The sequence below is a fragment of the Giraffa tippelskirchi genome, chromosome 3, assembly GCF_054371585.1.
Source record: "Giraffa tippelskirchi isolate mGirTip1 chromosome 3, T2T-mGirTip1v1.2.pri, whole genome shotgun sequence".
Classification (NCBI taxonomy): Eukaryota; Metazoa; Chordata; class Mammalia; order Artiodactyla; family Giraffidae; genus Giraffa; species Giraffa tippelskirchi.
The window spans coordinates 161,102,226-161,117,915 of record NC_137277.1 but is presented as its reverse complement, the minus strand read 5'-3'; the positions used below and the strand labels follow the sequence as shown (position 1 = coordinate 161,117,915).

Sequence of the window (15,690 nt, the reverse complement as noted above, 5' to 3'; positions counted from 1 at the left end):
AGAGGACATTGTCTACATAGGAGTTGTTAAGCTCAATACACCTCAGAAGTCATGAATTCATGAAAATGCAATAACTTCAGTACTGTCATAATGGTATTCTGGAATCTTTCTATTTGCTGTATGTTTGCCAAACACATATCAGTTCTTCCTAGAAAAAGACATTTTTCAAAGCAAACTACCAAATGCTAATACTGTTTTCTTACTCGGCAACCTAAAGAAAGATAAGCTAGAAGATTTGCCAGAGTGCCACCTCTCATATGGCCTTCATTATCCAGTTTCTCAGGATAGATCTTGAGGCAAATTGATTCTCACTCATATTGGAGAGTGTGCTTGGGATGGGGAATAAGAGACCATAGGCCTCTGATATTGTTTTTGTCCAAGAAATTGAAAGTGTGTATATAGGGTATCATCTTGACTTAAAATGTCCTATAGAACACACAGGTACCAGAAGGAGACACTGCTTTTTTAGAAACTTTGGAGTTAGGAAAATAGAATTGGATATGGAAGGCATTGATTTGGATACTTCCTACCAGGACCACACAAAGAGTGGTCGTTCTTTCATTCCGTAGTCTGACTTTTCATTGATCCTGCCACTGAGAGTGGTCTGGCCTAGGTGCTAAGTAGATACATGTATACAGTCTGCATTGATTGCTTCTAAATGTGTATTCGCTGGCAGTGTACAGCGCTGATAGGTTTTCTTGAATTCAAAGGGCAGATGAGACAACATGTTAAAAGAATACCCCGGAGAAGTTAAAGTGCTTATTCGGGTGTCAGATTTGATAGGAAGATAATTCATTTGCTAAGTGCCCATTGTATACAGAGTATTTGAGTGTTTACAGAAGCAAAGCAAAGTCTCCATTGCCTTTCAAGAGGCCAGTGACCAGCTGAAGAGAGGATGCTTGCTTCAGAGATCAACTTCCATTTGATGAGCTGAGCCCACAGATGTAATGTGATGATTTGTCCTCCCATCAGGTCTGGAACCAGGAACAGAGTACACAATCCAAGTCATTGCCCTCAAGAACAATCAGAAGAGTGAGCCTTTGATTGGGAGGAAAAAGACAGGTAACAAGCACCTTGTGGGTAATGGGGAGCTGGCCATGACAAAACTAATTACAGACGATTTATCTTGCAGTGAAAAAATGCTCCAAGTTTTGATGTATTTCTCATGGAACTTTTTTTTCTCTCTAACAGCCTAGCATGTATGTTGTGCTTTTTGATAGCGAGAATGACCTAACCATCTGCACGGTTCAGTTTCATTTTTTTCCTAGCCAGTCAATATAAAGACCTTTTATTCATCTTTAGAAAGTTCAAACCAGATATTAGAATGTAAAAGCCAAGTTTCAATCATTGCTGTTCGTCTGTATATTCTTTTGGAGTTGAGAGTGTTTTTATAAAAAGTGGGGAGGGAAGAGAAAACTCTTTCTCATTTGTCTTTATTTACTATTTGGTTTCGAAGCTTAAACTAAATAATGTCTTACTTTTTATCCAATTTCAGTTTAATTTGAAGAAAATGCTTTATTTATGCTGATAGAATTTTTAAATGAATTTTATGGTATGTGTTTTAACCTATTCTTAGCATTTCAAACGATGAAAAACTACTGCACCAAACCTCTGATATTCTCATACTTCAGATGCTGATATAATTAGTCTAGATTCTAGTCATTACAACATGATTCTCAAGTGAGAAAGAGGGAAGAAAAGCCTGCATATTTCAGTGCCATTAGGCTTAATTCAAGCAGAGGCAGCTTTTATGTGGCTCAGCATTTCAAAGCTTTGTGTGTATGATAAATTCATACCAACACTTTTTTTCCTTCTAAACTATAAAGAAAACTTTGAGAAAAATCATAAAGATTTCTTTCTGGGGAAAAAAAGTGTTTTGTGATTTAAGAACTGCTAATTTTTCAGGAGCTTTGATCAGATCGTAAAATAGTCGTGTTGCCTGAATTGATAATGACTTCCTGAGGCTACTTCTGAGAGCTTAACACGCTTTGCTTTTTTGGCTCTAACCTCTCTTGGCTAGATGAGCTTCCCCAGCTGGTAACCCTTCCACACCCCAATCTTCATGGACCAGAGATCTTGGATGTTCCCTCCACAGTTCAAAAGACCCCTTCCATCACCAACCCTGGGTATGACACTGGAAACGGTATTCAGCTTCCCGGCACTTCTGGTCAGCAGCCCAGTCTTGGGCAACAAATGATCTTTGAGGAGCATGGTTTTAGGCGAACCACACCGCCCACAACGGCCACCCCCGTAAGGCATAGGCCAAGACCGTATCCACCGAATGTAAATGAGGAGATCCAAATTGGTCATGTCCCCAGGGGAGACGTAGACCATCATCTCTACCCTCATGTTGTGGGACTCAATCCAAATGCTTCTACAGGACAAGAAGCTCTCTCTCAGACAACCATCTCATGGACCCCATTCCAGGAAAGCTCTGAGTATATCATTTCATGTCATCCAGTTGGCATTGATGAAGAACCCTTACAGGTAACTCATGTTTCTCTTTACTTCTGGGACACCTGGGGAAAAAGTAAGCTAGGCTACTGAAATGACCAGAGCTCTGATGTCCAGTGACCCTACTTCTAGGACCTCTTAGAAAGGTGATGTGCTGAAGTCCTGATATTTTTTTTGATTGGAGTTGAATTGCTTCACAGTGTTGCGTTAGTTTCTGCTGTACAGCAAAGTGAAGCAGCTATACGTATACATTTATACCTTTATGTCCTGATTTTTTTTTTTTAATCTAAAGATGGCTGTACTTTAAGAGATGTACCAGAGAGTGTCATTAGCTTTCATTTAGTGGAGAGAATAAAATCACTTCTGTTATTCTCAATTGTTTGAGTTTCCATAGTAATATAGACAAAGAAATGATCTTAGAAGAGAGAGAGATCCTACCTGAATTGACTTTTGTTCAGGAAGGGCTCAAATGCTATCATTATGGTTTGTCCTTAAAGAATCAAATCCCATTATCTACCATATGTCAAAGGAGAAAGACCTTGGCTGAAGCTGTGCCTATAAGTAATTGATTCGCTGACTAAAATTTCTCTTCTGTAATTTGTTTTGCTGATATCAATTTTTACTGTTTTCTTAGTTTTAGAAAGTGGCAGAATTTTAAAAACTGCCTATACCATGAAGATTTATGAGCTTAGAAATAGGAGTTTGAGGATTTGCCCCTCAAACAAAGTGTTTGAAGGACCCCATGTTGGAGTCAGATGCCACTTGGGTAGGATGACATAGCACAGTGTCCCCCTTTTATGTGAGGGGGGATGGCCAGGGCTTCCACTGGACTTGCCCAGACTTGTAACTAAAATAGCACGCAGAGGAGGCTGTCTCTAGAATTAGTGAGGGTTCCTGGTAACTATGGAGCACACAGGGCAGATTTGGGGCAGGAAAATCTGGCAGATAGAAACGACCCCTCACTTAAGTTCCATTTCTCTCCTTGGTTGGTTGGGACCTTTGCACTCTCCATTTTTATTTGTCTCCCTATACTTTGTTTACACAGTAGGAGTTATTGAGAAAAGAATAGGGAAAGTCGTGTCAATTCCTCACTATAACACTTTCTCCCCCACTTTGGATATGCTAATCATTGCAGTTCCGAGTCCCTGGAACCTCTGCTAGTGCCACCTTGACAGGCCTTACCAGAGGGGCCACCTACAACATCATAGTGGAGGCAATAAAAGACCAGCAGAGGCAGAAGGTTCGCGAGGAGGTGGTTACCGTGGGCAATTCTGGTATGTGAATGTCCGGGTTACTCAGGCACACTGTGGACCAGCCCAGTGATGCTTCTTCAAGCGACTGTTCTTTTCCTGTTTTTGTCTTTTGACTTTGGGAAATAATTCCATGAAGAAAATGAGCAGCTTTAAATTCCATCATTTTTCCCTCAAAGTATCCTAGTATGTTTGTAAAATACATAAGGATAAGAAAGAGAGTCTCAAACATTATGTGGTGATAGGCCTGGAAGGGACTTCAAATATTGTTTAGTCCAACACTCTTGAGTTCCGGCTGTGAGTACCTGGTGTGATACAGGACACAAGTCTCCGGACCTCTGTTCCCAGACCCTCTTCATCTTACTAGGTTGCTGCTCCTGAGTAATATTTAAGTACTGAAAGGATTGCAAGTGAAAGTGTTACTTGCTTCAGTTGTGTCTGACTCTTTGCAAGTCCATGGGCTGTAGCCCACCTGGCTCCTCTGTCCATGGAATTCTCCAGGTAAGCATACTGGAGTGAGTTGCCATTCTCTTCTCCAGGGGATCTTCCCAACCCAGGGATTGAACCTGGGACCCAGAGCTCCCATATTGCAGGCAGATTCTTTACCATCTGAGCCACCAGGGAAGTCCTGGTGATTACCTGTAAGGGAAATTCCTTATCTGCAGGTATCAGTGCCTGCTGGGTTTTGTTCCTGATGTAAAATGCTACCAACATAGTCCATTTCTGTCCAAAGAGCTCCCTTATTCCCACATTATTTCATGATTGTGTGTATATGCTCAGTCGCTCTGGAGAAGGAAATGGCAACCCACTCCACTACTCTTGCCTGGAGAATTCCGTGGACAGGGGAGCCTGGTGGGCTGCTGTCTGTGGGGTCACACGGAGTCAGACATGACTAAAGCGACTTAGCATGCATGCATGCATTGGAGAAGGAAATGGCAACCCACTCCAGTATTCTTGCCTGGAGAATCCCAGGGACAGAGGAGCCTGGTGGGCTGCCGTCTGTGGGGTCGCAGAGAGTCGGACACGACTGAATCGACTTAGCAGCAGCAGCAGCTCAGTTGCTCAGCCGTATCTGACTCTTTGTGACCCCATGGACTTTAATAGTCCATACTACTGGACCACTGGGTAATTCCCTAGAAAGTCCTTTTAAACCAGTAGTGTATCAGCTGGCTTTTCAAACTGCAGCAGCTAAAGATTCACCAGAAACATGAGATAGAGAATAATCGGAACCATGAATCTTTCCACCGGACAGTTCGCTGTTCCCTATTAACAGGGAGTGCTAAATTCTATCCGCCCAGTGATAGGTTTTATTCCTATGGCCAGATAGTTAACCTCAGCCTTCTTTCTCATTTGATAGATGACTGTGTTCTTTTACATATAAACTCCTATGAATTAGCAGTTGAGTTTTTTTTGTGGGGGAGTGGAGAGTGGATCATTTTATACTTATTGAATTATATATCCATTTAATGCACATCTTTTGCTTCATGTGGTTTTGCTAGTAGAATGCCACGTGAAAGGAATTTTCAAGGGCACAAAGGATTTTGTGCTTTTTCCATATCATTTTTTAAAAGATTCCATCTCCAAAACTTTACTCCTGATTATTTTTAAGAGGGTTATTGAAACCCTCTTAGCAGTTTAAGTTCCTTTCATTTTTCCTTCCGACTCATTACCAACAGCAATATTCTGCATTCTAGCCAGGTTCTCCCAGCTCTGAGACATTTCAGATGTCTTAGTTTTGACAAAACCCTATTTTCTTCCAATTTGATCCCTTTCAAAATATTAGACACTTCAAATATTATTGCTTTTGAGTTTTTATTTTTGCACTGTGAAAAGAAATGTACGCAGTAGGATTCAAAGTCACAGAAGTTAGTTTATTTAATTTTTAGAGACTGAATTGAAGCATGCTTTATTTGCATAGATTATTTTAAAATCAACTTTCACAAAACATAAAAGACCAGATCTTAGACAACATGAAGAGATTCCATTAGTGATTCCATTAGTGATTCCTAAGTCACTGATATTCCACTGCTTCCACTTAGTTGGAACAGTTGGGTTTATTGATAAAGTCAAGCAGTCTAACCATTATGACAATAATGTACAAAATCTAGGCTTTTTGCACTATTATGCAAAACATGCAGTGAAAGTAAATATCGCATTTATGTGATTACATTTTAATGGTATATAAAATTGCTATGACTTTTGCATTAAAAGCAAAAGGCGCCCTCTAATAATTACTTTATTTGATGAGCATTTTCTAAGTGTTGGCAATAGGCCAATACCTGGAATTCACAATCGCATGTTATCTTCACAAGATCCTCAGCAGGAGGAAGTATTTTTATTATTATCCCCATATTGCAGAGGAGGGAAAAAAGGCAGAGAAACATTATATAACTAGCTTAAGGTCAGTTAGATACTGATGGAGAGGAACTTCCAGCCTTTGCACCCCATGAAGTTCTTAATTGCCTCATGATCTGTTCCATGTTCTATGAACTATATTTACCAGAAATGATGTGGTTTTTTTTTCTTTTAGAACTGAGGGCAAAAATGAAAGATGGGCCCTTTTAAGAGGCTTGTGGCAAGTGTTCACCAGCAAAATCTAAGCATTGTTCATTAGAGCAGCTGATGTACTAATGGAACACATGATTGCTTCTTAATGCTACTGGGATTTTTGGTTTAGAATAAGTCATTATATACGATAATTCAGGTTTCTTCTTATGGTCCAAAATTATAATAAAATGTCTTTTTTTTCCTTCTCTTTTTCTTTATGTAGTTGACCAAGGCCTAAGTCAACCCACAGATGACTCGTGCTTCGACCCCTACACGGTTTCCCATTATGCCATTGGAGAGGAGTGGGAGCGATTGTCTGATTCTGGCTTTAAACTCTCGTGCCAGTGCTTAGGCTTTGGCAGTGGTCATTTCAGATGCGATTCATCTAGTGAGTAGCTTGCTTTGTCCATCTCTTGCAGTTCCATGCAATTGCACAGTGTGCCAGGAATCATGTTTGGCAGACAAGGCTCTTCCAAACATGAAGCAAATGAGGGGAGATTGCTTGACTCAAAGTAACATTTTGCATCATATAAAAATGATGGGAAATTTTACTTGTTGAATAATGCTTCATCTCAAAGGTTGTATTTCAATATGACTATTAATTTGCAATGGTAATATGATTTTTAAAATTTTCTTGTTAAAATAAATGAATAAAGTCAGGTTTAATGAGTCAAGTCTAATGAAGGATAGCAGAGACACAAAGAAACCTCAAATCTCTTTTAATCTTTAGTGTTGAGCATGGTAAGAGATGAACATTTATACTCACAAACACTCTCTTTCAGTACAAACCAAATACACACACATATCATAGTATACACACACACTTAACTCTTTCACATCTCCTGTACACAGATAGCATACATACACATACACACATTGGATAGCTTGAACCTTGCCAAGTAATCTAGAGAGTAAAGATGATCCATTTGTAGATAGTTAAGAATCAACTTCAGTTGAAAAATATTTGATTTTTAATTAATAAAGAGATTTTAATATTTTAAATTATGTTTTAGTTAAAATAATCCTAGGAATTGCTTATCATGCTTTGAGATTTATTATTAGCATTTATGTCTTTGTTTTTAGGGGATGTGATTATTATTGAAAACTGGTTTATTTTTATAGGTGTTAACCATTATGCCTTATAACAAGCCTCCTACATACACAAACAAAAATTGTATTTGGGAAAGTACAACATAATAGACTTTTTAAAGATTTTCAGAGTATATTACTTGTGTATTTGAAATGGTTTAATTCAAACTGAAATATAAAAACAGTTAATTTTTTCAATGCAGAACTACTGTGCTTGACCGTTTGAAAACGGAAAGAGCAGTAGAAGTGTAATGCTGTTTAGGAGTTGTAAGTTTTAACATTTGGTATCAATTAGGTGGTTTTTAATTTCTGAAACTGAATTGTTTTTAAGTCTGGGTATTTATTACCTGTGTAAGTACTTAGGCGCGGTTGTGAGAGCAGAGCTGTAAGTTGATTTACGTGATTCTTTGGCTCAACTTACATATTTTTTTCCTAGATGTCATAATTATTGAATAACATTTTTAAAGTTTTAGGAATGACTGACTTGTTGATAAAATAGAAGTCGTATATGTTATACAAACTTCTGAAGTTTGTTTTTAGTATAAACTTTGAAGATTAAAAATTCATCTTTTATGTATAGAAGTTAAATAATATATAACTGTGAATTTTAGATATTCCTTGGAACTAGTTTTATTTGTAGGAATGACAACCATTGATTTATCATTATTTTTGTTTTTATTTTGATATTTAGGTTTATTCTTTCACTTTTCACATTTACAAGAAACCAACTGATCTTTGTTTTTTTGGTTAATTGAACTTTGTACCCGGGATCTCTGCAAATCCGAAAGTGACTTTTCATCTATGATCTATTCCTAAAAATCTACTCAAATCCTAGTTTAGCCTTCCCAATTTGAAATCTTAATAGGGAGAAGTCAAACAAAGGTCATTGACTATTCTTGTGATTTTAAAATCCAACCAAAAAAGTGGTTTGTCAGAGGAATCGTGACCTTCAACTTTCCTTACCACTCCTTCCAGACACTGGACTTTGAAAATTCGGTGGCATGTCCCAGTACACTCAGCATTGTGTGAGTGAGAAACGCCAATAACTCCTTGCCTCTGATTCTCCCCACCCCCCAGAATGGTGCCATGACAACGGAGTGAACTACAAGATTGGAGAGAAGTGGGATCGTCAGGGAGAGAATGGCCAGATGATGAGCTGCACGTGTCTTGGAAATGGAAAAGGAGAATTCAAGTGTGATCCTCGTACGTTGCCACAGATCATTTTTAGTGCCTATTGAACACTCTCACTTTTCATTACTAAGCTGTAACTCTCATCCCTGGAAATGATTGACTTTAGATCTTCTTGAGGAGTGAACAGTGGGTTTGTTAATCTTTTGATTTGGGAAAGCAGAGACGGGCTTCAAAAATGAGCCATGATTTAATGTTATTGTAGGGCACTTTAGCACTTCTCCGACTTGAGTATTTTGACTATAATCTGCAGTGAAATGTTACAAGAAAGCTTTACAAGTCTTTGGATTCAACTTTTAAAATATGATCTGTCTTGGCATTGAACTTTTTCTAGTTCATTATATCTAGTCTTTGGAAATACTGCCCTAAGATCTGTACAGCAGTACCTCTTGTACAGATGATTCAGGTTAACACGTGGGATGTAGGCTGTGATGATACAAACTTAGGAAAGAAACAGAACCCACCCTCACAGAGGGATCAAGTCTGTATTATTGTTATCGTCTTGTAAACACTTCTGACTTGTGTGTCTGTGTAGATGAGGCCACGTGCTATGACGATGGGAAGACTTACCACGTGGGAGAACAGTGGCAGAAGGAATATCTTGGTGCCATTTGCTCCTGCACATGCTTTGGAGGCCAGCGGGTAAGACTAGATAGTCCAGGCTCCTTGCTATTTAGATAAGGCAGGAGGCTTCTGTGCTAATGATTAAGAGTTACACTTCCTATGGGTGCCCATTTCCTGTTGGCACATAAGACTACTGCATACCCCTTTCCAGTTCTCCCCTTTCTCGGCAACCTCAGCCTCTCCCCCACACCTACTATTCTCAGACTGCCTCCGTTCTTCAGCAACTAAAGTGTTAAATGTTTGGACAGCACTAGGCCTCCTGCTCCATTCTGATGGGCAGGTGCCCCGTGACACTGCTGTTACATATTCTGAATAATACCCAGATCTTAGAAAATATTGCTTCTTTGTACCCTCCGTTAATCCCAAATAGATACCTACCGTAGCATACATTAAAAGTCAGGCTGAGTAAATCAGGTTCTGAGTGGGTCTGACAAATCCAACTCCCAGGTGGGCTGATGTTAGCAGGCAAGGTTTGGTGGAAAAGAGAATCATGAACTGGCTGGGGTTTAGGATGGGCAAATTGTGGTCGAGGGAGCAGGGAAGCCGAGAGAGCACACCTCCTGGGATGGCAAGGAGCTGGCACAGGTGGGCTCTGGGGAAATCATCCTCTGCCTGTTGTCAGTGGTAAGACATTAAATGGGAAGAAGTGGGGGCCACTTATGGAGGGCCTTGCAAGGCCATTATTTATGCTAGTACTTCTCAACCATTTCTAATCTGTGTCTTACTTCAGTATAACAAAAGTGCTGTTCTTTCCTCTAATCTTTGAAATCTCAAAATAAAATGCCTTTGTAACTCGCATAAAAGCAATGGGACATAACATTCCTTTGTTTTCAATGAAAACATACCCTCCCCAACAGCTTTTTCAAATTCTGGTACCTCAAGAGCATGCTCACACTCCTGGGTAGGACTCACCAGTTGATGCCTTGGTATTAGCCAGTTGCAGGTACCCAAGAAGAAAGGGAACGTGATGGAAGACGGGATTTTTTTTTTTGGAAGGTTAAACTGGCAGCAGGGAAAGGTCATCAGGAGTCTGGCTGAGGGCAGCCCCTGGAAGCTACTCTGATCTTATCCCACCACTTGTAGCTGGGTAGAGGGGAAGTCTCGGTCTCTCATTAACACGTATAAAGATCACAGAACCTAGTCATTTCTAGTCATGTGCTCAGTGTATAAATGTGTGCTGGTAAGTGAATTTGTTGTGCAGTCGGTTTTGGTCTCACTTTAGACTCTCTGCCTCTTGATTTATGCACATAAAATCTTTCATGTGTGAAACCTGTTCTAAAGCAAAGTGCTAAATGGAACACTAGAGACAGAAGTGGGTACTATTACATCATTGATATGAAAGCAAGATTCGTTGATTCTATAATAGGTATTTACCTGTATTATCTTAGTAATGTATTATGGGAATATGCTTTTAAATGGAGAAATATGTCTGAAATATTTAACTGGCAATATAAAAAAGAAAGTGATCGTATTATTTAGGTTTCTTCGGGTTATAAAAAAAAAAGCCCAACTCAGGTTAATTTCGGCAAAAGGTGGCTCACTTGACTGGAAAGTCCCAGGACCTCCCAGTGAAAGAACACGACTGGTATTCACCCAGATGGGTGGCACTGTGTGATTTTCAGGCTCCTCACAGCCAGTCATTTCTCTGGGTCTCTTTACCCTTACCTGTAAAATAAGGGTGTCTGTCCAAGTGATCTTATATCCTTTTTAAAAGCTCTAGGATTCTAGGAAAACCTCTCCCATCATCTACTGTGGAAAGCTTATTAAGAAAGTCAGGACTGGAATGAGCCTTACCAGATGGTTCCCAGGTGGTGCTAGTGGTAAAGAACACACCTACCAATGCAGGAGACATGAGAGAACAGATTAAATCTCTGGGTTGGGAAGATCCCCTGGAGAAGGAAATGGCAGTCCACTCCAGTATTCTTGCCTGGAGAATCCCACGGACAGAGGAGCCTGGAGGCTGTAGTCCATAGGGTCGCAAAGAGTCAGACACGACTGAAGCGACCTAGCGCACATGGGAGTTGATAGGACATTTCAGGAAAAAGGAAAAGCATAAACATAGGCAGCTGCACAATGTGAGAAACCAGCCAGAATGTATTCTCTGAGTCATAAATGTATGAAATCATCATCAACGCTTCCTTTGTGATTAACTGCATGTATTCTGCCAGCTTGAGAGCGCTGAAATTCTTCTTCGACACAAGCACTAAATTGCAATGTTCTTGTATTATCCAAAATCCCTTCTAACTTAATGCCTCTGCTCGCTCAGGGCTGGCGCTGTGACAACTGCCGCAGACCAGGAGCTGAACCCGGTCACGAAGGCTCCACTGGCCACTCCTACAACCAGTATTCCCAGAGATACCCTCAGAGAACAAACACTGTAAGTACACTGGCACCCTGATGTTTCTCCTTAAAAGGTGAATAGACATGTAGTAGGGAGTCTCTTTCTATAGGTACCTTTCTTCTGAACGAACCAAGTTTTTAAAAACTCTTTTAAATGACTTAAGAGGAGAATACTGTATCCTGTAACATAATGTGGGTTCTCTTGAGCATCTCCTGTTGCCCAGTGTATAGCTAAGTGCTTAAAGCTAGACGTATTCTCCTATCTATAAGTAACTGTCAGAGAAGCCACCCTTCCCCTTTTTTCTTCTGTAGACTTTACAGTATTTGCTGTTGATTTTTCTTCTCTCTTCTATTTTCACAGAATGTCAACTGCCCAATTGAGTGCTTCATGCCTTTGGATGTACAGGCTGACAGAGAAGATTTCCGAGAGTAATATTTCCAACCCAGAGAAACAAGCGTGGATCTCTGCCAAGGTCCATCCAAACTGGAGTGGTGTTAGCAGACCCCATGTTAGTGTGTTTCTTTCTTAAGCCCTTTGCTCTGGAGTAACTTCTCCAGCTTCAGCTCAACTCACAGCTTCTCCAAGCATCACCCTGGGAGTGTCTTGAGACTTTTCTTATACATGGGAGCAGTAGGTTATCTACTCTCCAAAATATTCGATGCCGCTCAGTATTTTAAATGAAGTGATTCTAACTTGTGATTTGGATTGGGATCCATAGGGAAGTACATGCACCAACCAAGATACAAAATGTCTTGAAATGATATTACCAAAATTTTAAGTAGGAAAGTTACCTGAACACTTCTGCTTCCACTTAACTGTCTGGCCCGCAACATTGTAGGAACAGCATGTCCTGTTACTGTGGTATTCAGAACAGCCACAGTACTCATTTTTTCCAAATGATTCTAGTAATTGCCTAGAAATATCTTTTTCCTACCTGTTATTTATCAATTTTCCCAGTATTTTTATATGGAAAAAAATTGTATTGAAGACACTTAGTATGCAGTTGATAAGAGGAATTTGGTCTAATTATGGTTGGTGATTATTTTTTATACTGTATGTGCCAAAGCTTTACTACTGTGGAAAGACAACTGTTTAATAAAAGATTTACATTCCGTAACTTGAATGTTGTGTCTTCTTTTTTACATAAAGAAATTTGGGGGTGGGTGCGTGGGAGGGGCCGATTTCCCTGGTGGTCTAGTGGCTAAGAATCTGCCTTCCAATGCAGGGGACACAGGTTTTATCCCTGGTTGGGAAACTAAGAGGCCACATGCCATGGGGCAGCTAAGCCCGTGTGCCAAAACAAAAGATGCTGCATGCTGCAACTAAGACCCGACCCGATGCAGCCAAAAAGAAAAAAAAGAAAGAACTTCAGGGGGAAAATAAAGAATCCTCCTGAATGTTTTTTTTGTTGTTGTTGTTACTAAGCAAACATTTGAAAACCTATGTATATGGCTCTAAATTTTGGTGATTTAAGGTGCCTCGTTAGCACAGTAGGTAGCATGTCAGTCTCATACATTTTGGTGATTTAAATACAAGCTTTGCTAAGTCTGTCACTCCCTAAACCCAGATTCGGTCTTGTCATTTTATCTCTTCCAGTGTTGGAGATAATTTTATATTTTCCACTTTACTAGATTTAGATGGATTCAAATATTTAACTTGCTGGATAGCTCTTCAGAAGTATAATTGAAATAACATTTTCACTGTTCTTTTCTAACCATTATAATTCTCTCCTCTTTCCCACTTCCTTTCTGTCCTTTATTAAATAAACGTCTATTCAAAGAGGGAATATAAGGGAAAGAAAAAGATGACTGAGGTGTTCAAACTATTTAAATCACATGGCCTAGAGGAGTCTAGTCATAGGGAAGCACTGTGGTGTAATAACCTCAATCCAACTTGTCTTAATTCCTGCCAGCTGACCCTGAAGTGCCCAGATGAACAAAGTTTGCGTTGTCCTGGTCTGGAAAGGCTGTTTCTTTTTAGTTTAACTTTGAGGAACCCACAAAACTTTGAGATTATATCTGGCATCTAGAATAGTAAAACAGCAGCACTGGAAACAAATTAGTAAATAGTAAAAGATTAGTAATTTATAATGTACAAGACATGGAAAATACTTTTCAATACACCATTGTGCAATGAAAGAAAGTATTTCAAGAAACACCTGGCAATGAATATTAAGACTAAATACAGAAAGAGATTTTCTCAGGGTTCACTTGTTTAAAAAACCAAAACCGCATGTTGGAATAGGTATATAGTATAGTTTACAAAGTTCCTTGCCATTTGGCATCTCATTCGGGAGAGGTTTTATGGTCTAATTTTACAGAGACTACAGCTCAGATGAGTCTTAAGCAGGACACAGACCTCACACTTCTGTTAACGTCACTAAATGTACAGCTTTGTCAAGCCAGTAGTTACCAAGATAGCTGTGCTATACACGTGAAAAATAGGAAAAATCATTCAGGAAGAACAGATCACAGTGATATTAAATGACTGTCCCGCATACATGAGTCATCAGTGCTTATGGAGAGAGAATGTGACCCAGTACAAATCTACACACAGTGTAAGGGGAAACCCCACTGTACACTCGCTAAAGAGAAAGTGGCTGTTGCCTCCATCTTTAAGGTGAAGAGACCCAGGTACCTCACTAGTGAAAATCTGCACCTCAGCTCCATCCTGTTGACAAGTCTTCGCATTTAAAAACGTAAGGAGGAGGCTTCCCTAGTCCAGTGGCTAAGAATCTGCCTTGCAATGCAGGAGACATGGATTCGATCCCTGGTCCGGGAAGATGCCACATGCTGCAGAGCAACGAAGTCCCCACACAATACAACTACTGAGCCTGTGAGCCACAACTGCTGAAACCCATGTACCCTAAAGTCTGTGCTCCACAAGGGAAGCCACCACAGAGAGAAGCCCAAGCACTTCAACTAGAGAGTAGCCCCCCACTCTCTGAAACTAGAAAGACTGAGTGCAGCCAAAAATAAGTAAATAAATAAATACCTTAAAAAAAAAGAGGAGGGACTCCCCTAGCTGTGCAGTGGTTAAGGCTCCACACTCCCACTGCCTGAGGTGAGGGTTCAGGCCCCAGTTGGGGAACTAAGATCTGATATGCCACTTGGCATGGTCAAAAATAAATTAAAAAAACAAACAAACAAAAAAAATCGAAAGAATGAGTTGAGACTGACTTGGATAAGTTGAGACTACTTATCTAATGACAAGCCTGTAACTATTTTCCCCAATGTGCACTTAAGTAAATCCAACTGGAGTATATTAATTAAATGCATAGTGAGTCTGTCAACAACTTGCACACTGAAATATAAAACCTGCAAGTTCCACATTTAAGATTAAAAAAAGTACCACGTTTTCCAAAACACCTGCTAGATTCTCAAAAGCAATATATCAAACTAACAAATGAAGCTATTTCAATAGTGAGTCAGTAACTACATTTAGATAATCAGAACAAATTAAACAAAATCAGTGGCCTTTTATGTGTTGGTATCACAATGCAAAATGGTAAAACTTTCCTGTTTACTGCTTCTCAGCAAAATCATTCAAACACAAGGACTTCCAAAGATCTTTTACAGTTTTTACTGACTCATGTTACTGTTGCCCCTGAGAACAGTCTTAAGCAGGCCAGATTGGAAAGACATAATTAAAATACTGATCTGGATATAGGTAAGAAATTGGCAATTCATGCAAAATCAGATAAAAGCTGTAAATATATTAGACTTAAAAAAGAAAAATTGCAGTTTTGAAGTTATGCTTTGTCTTGCTGCACTTGATTTGTAAGAAAACTTATTGTGTATTTTTGTTGTTTTCAGGTTTAATGACCTGAGTGAATTATGCAAGTTAACGGGTATAACAATATCACTACATTCCTTGGTGGCTCAGACAGAAATTAATCTGCCTGCAATGAAGGAGACCTGGGTTCAAACCCTGGGTTGGGAAGATCCCCTGGAGAAGAAAATGGCAACCCACTTCAGTATTCTTGCCTGGAAATGCATGGAAAAAGGAGCCTGGTGGGCTACGTCCATGGGGTCGCAAAGATTCAGATATGACTGAGTGACTAACACTGATGACATAAGCCTGTAAGGCAGATATTCTGTGGAGGTAAATAAAGAAATGGTCAGGTAGAAATTACAAGTATAGGAAATGACTTTTCCATTTAATTATATTTCCACTGAAAATTCTATTCCATTTCTA

The 15,690-nt window shown here is 39.6% G+C and overlaps 1 protein-coding gene across 19 annotated transcripts in view; it reads left to right on the top strand.

The window, feature by feature from the left end:
* Nucleotides 1-12,610, top strand: part of FN1 (fibronectin 1) — a 69,720-nt gene extending 57,110 nt beyond the window's left edge. For 4 of the 19 annotated variants that reach the window (XM_081583064.1, XM_081583056.1, XM_081583055.1 and 1 more), the window contains 9 exons: nucleotides 973-1,062; nucleotides 2,021-2,305; nucleotides 2,381-2,487; nucleotides 3,590-3,728; nucleotides 6,475-6,639; nucleotides 8,418-8,543; nucleotides 9,064-9,170; nucleotides 11,419-11,529; nucleotides 11,854-12,610. In XM_081583064.1, coding sequence (XP_081439190.1) covers nucleotides 973-1,062; nucleotides 2,021-2,305; nucleotides 2,381-2,487; nucleotides 3,590-3,728; nucleotides 6,475-6,639; nucleotides 8,418-8,543; nucleotides 9,064-9,170; nucleotides 11,419-11,529; nucleotides 11,854-11,925 — 1,202 coding nt within the window. In that variant the 3' untranslated portion in view covers nucleotides 11,926-12,610. Of the gene's footprint in view, nucleotides 1-972; nucleotides 1,063-2,020; nucleotides 2,488-3,589; nucleotides 3,729-6,474; nucleotides 6,640-8,417; nucleotides 8,544-9,063; nucleotides 9,171-11,418; nucleotides 11,530-11,853 lie in introns of all 19 variants that reach the window. The other 15 variants (XM_081583066.1, XM_081583063.1, XM_081583062.1 and 12 more) reach the window with 4 other exon arrangements.
* Nucleotides 12,611-15,690: the final 3,080 nt, after the last annotated feature.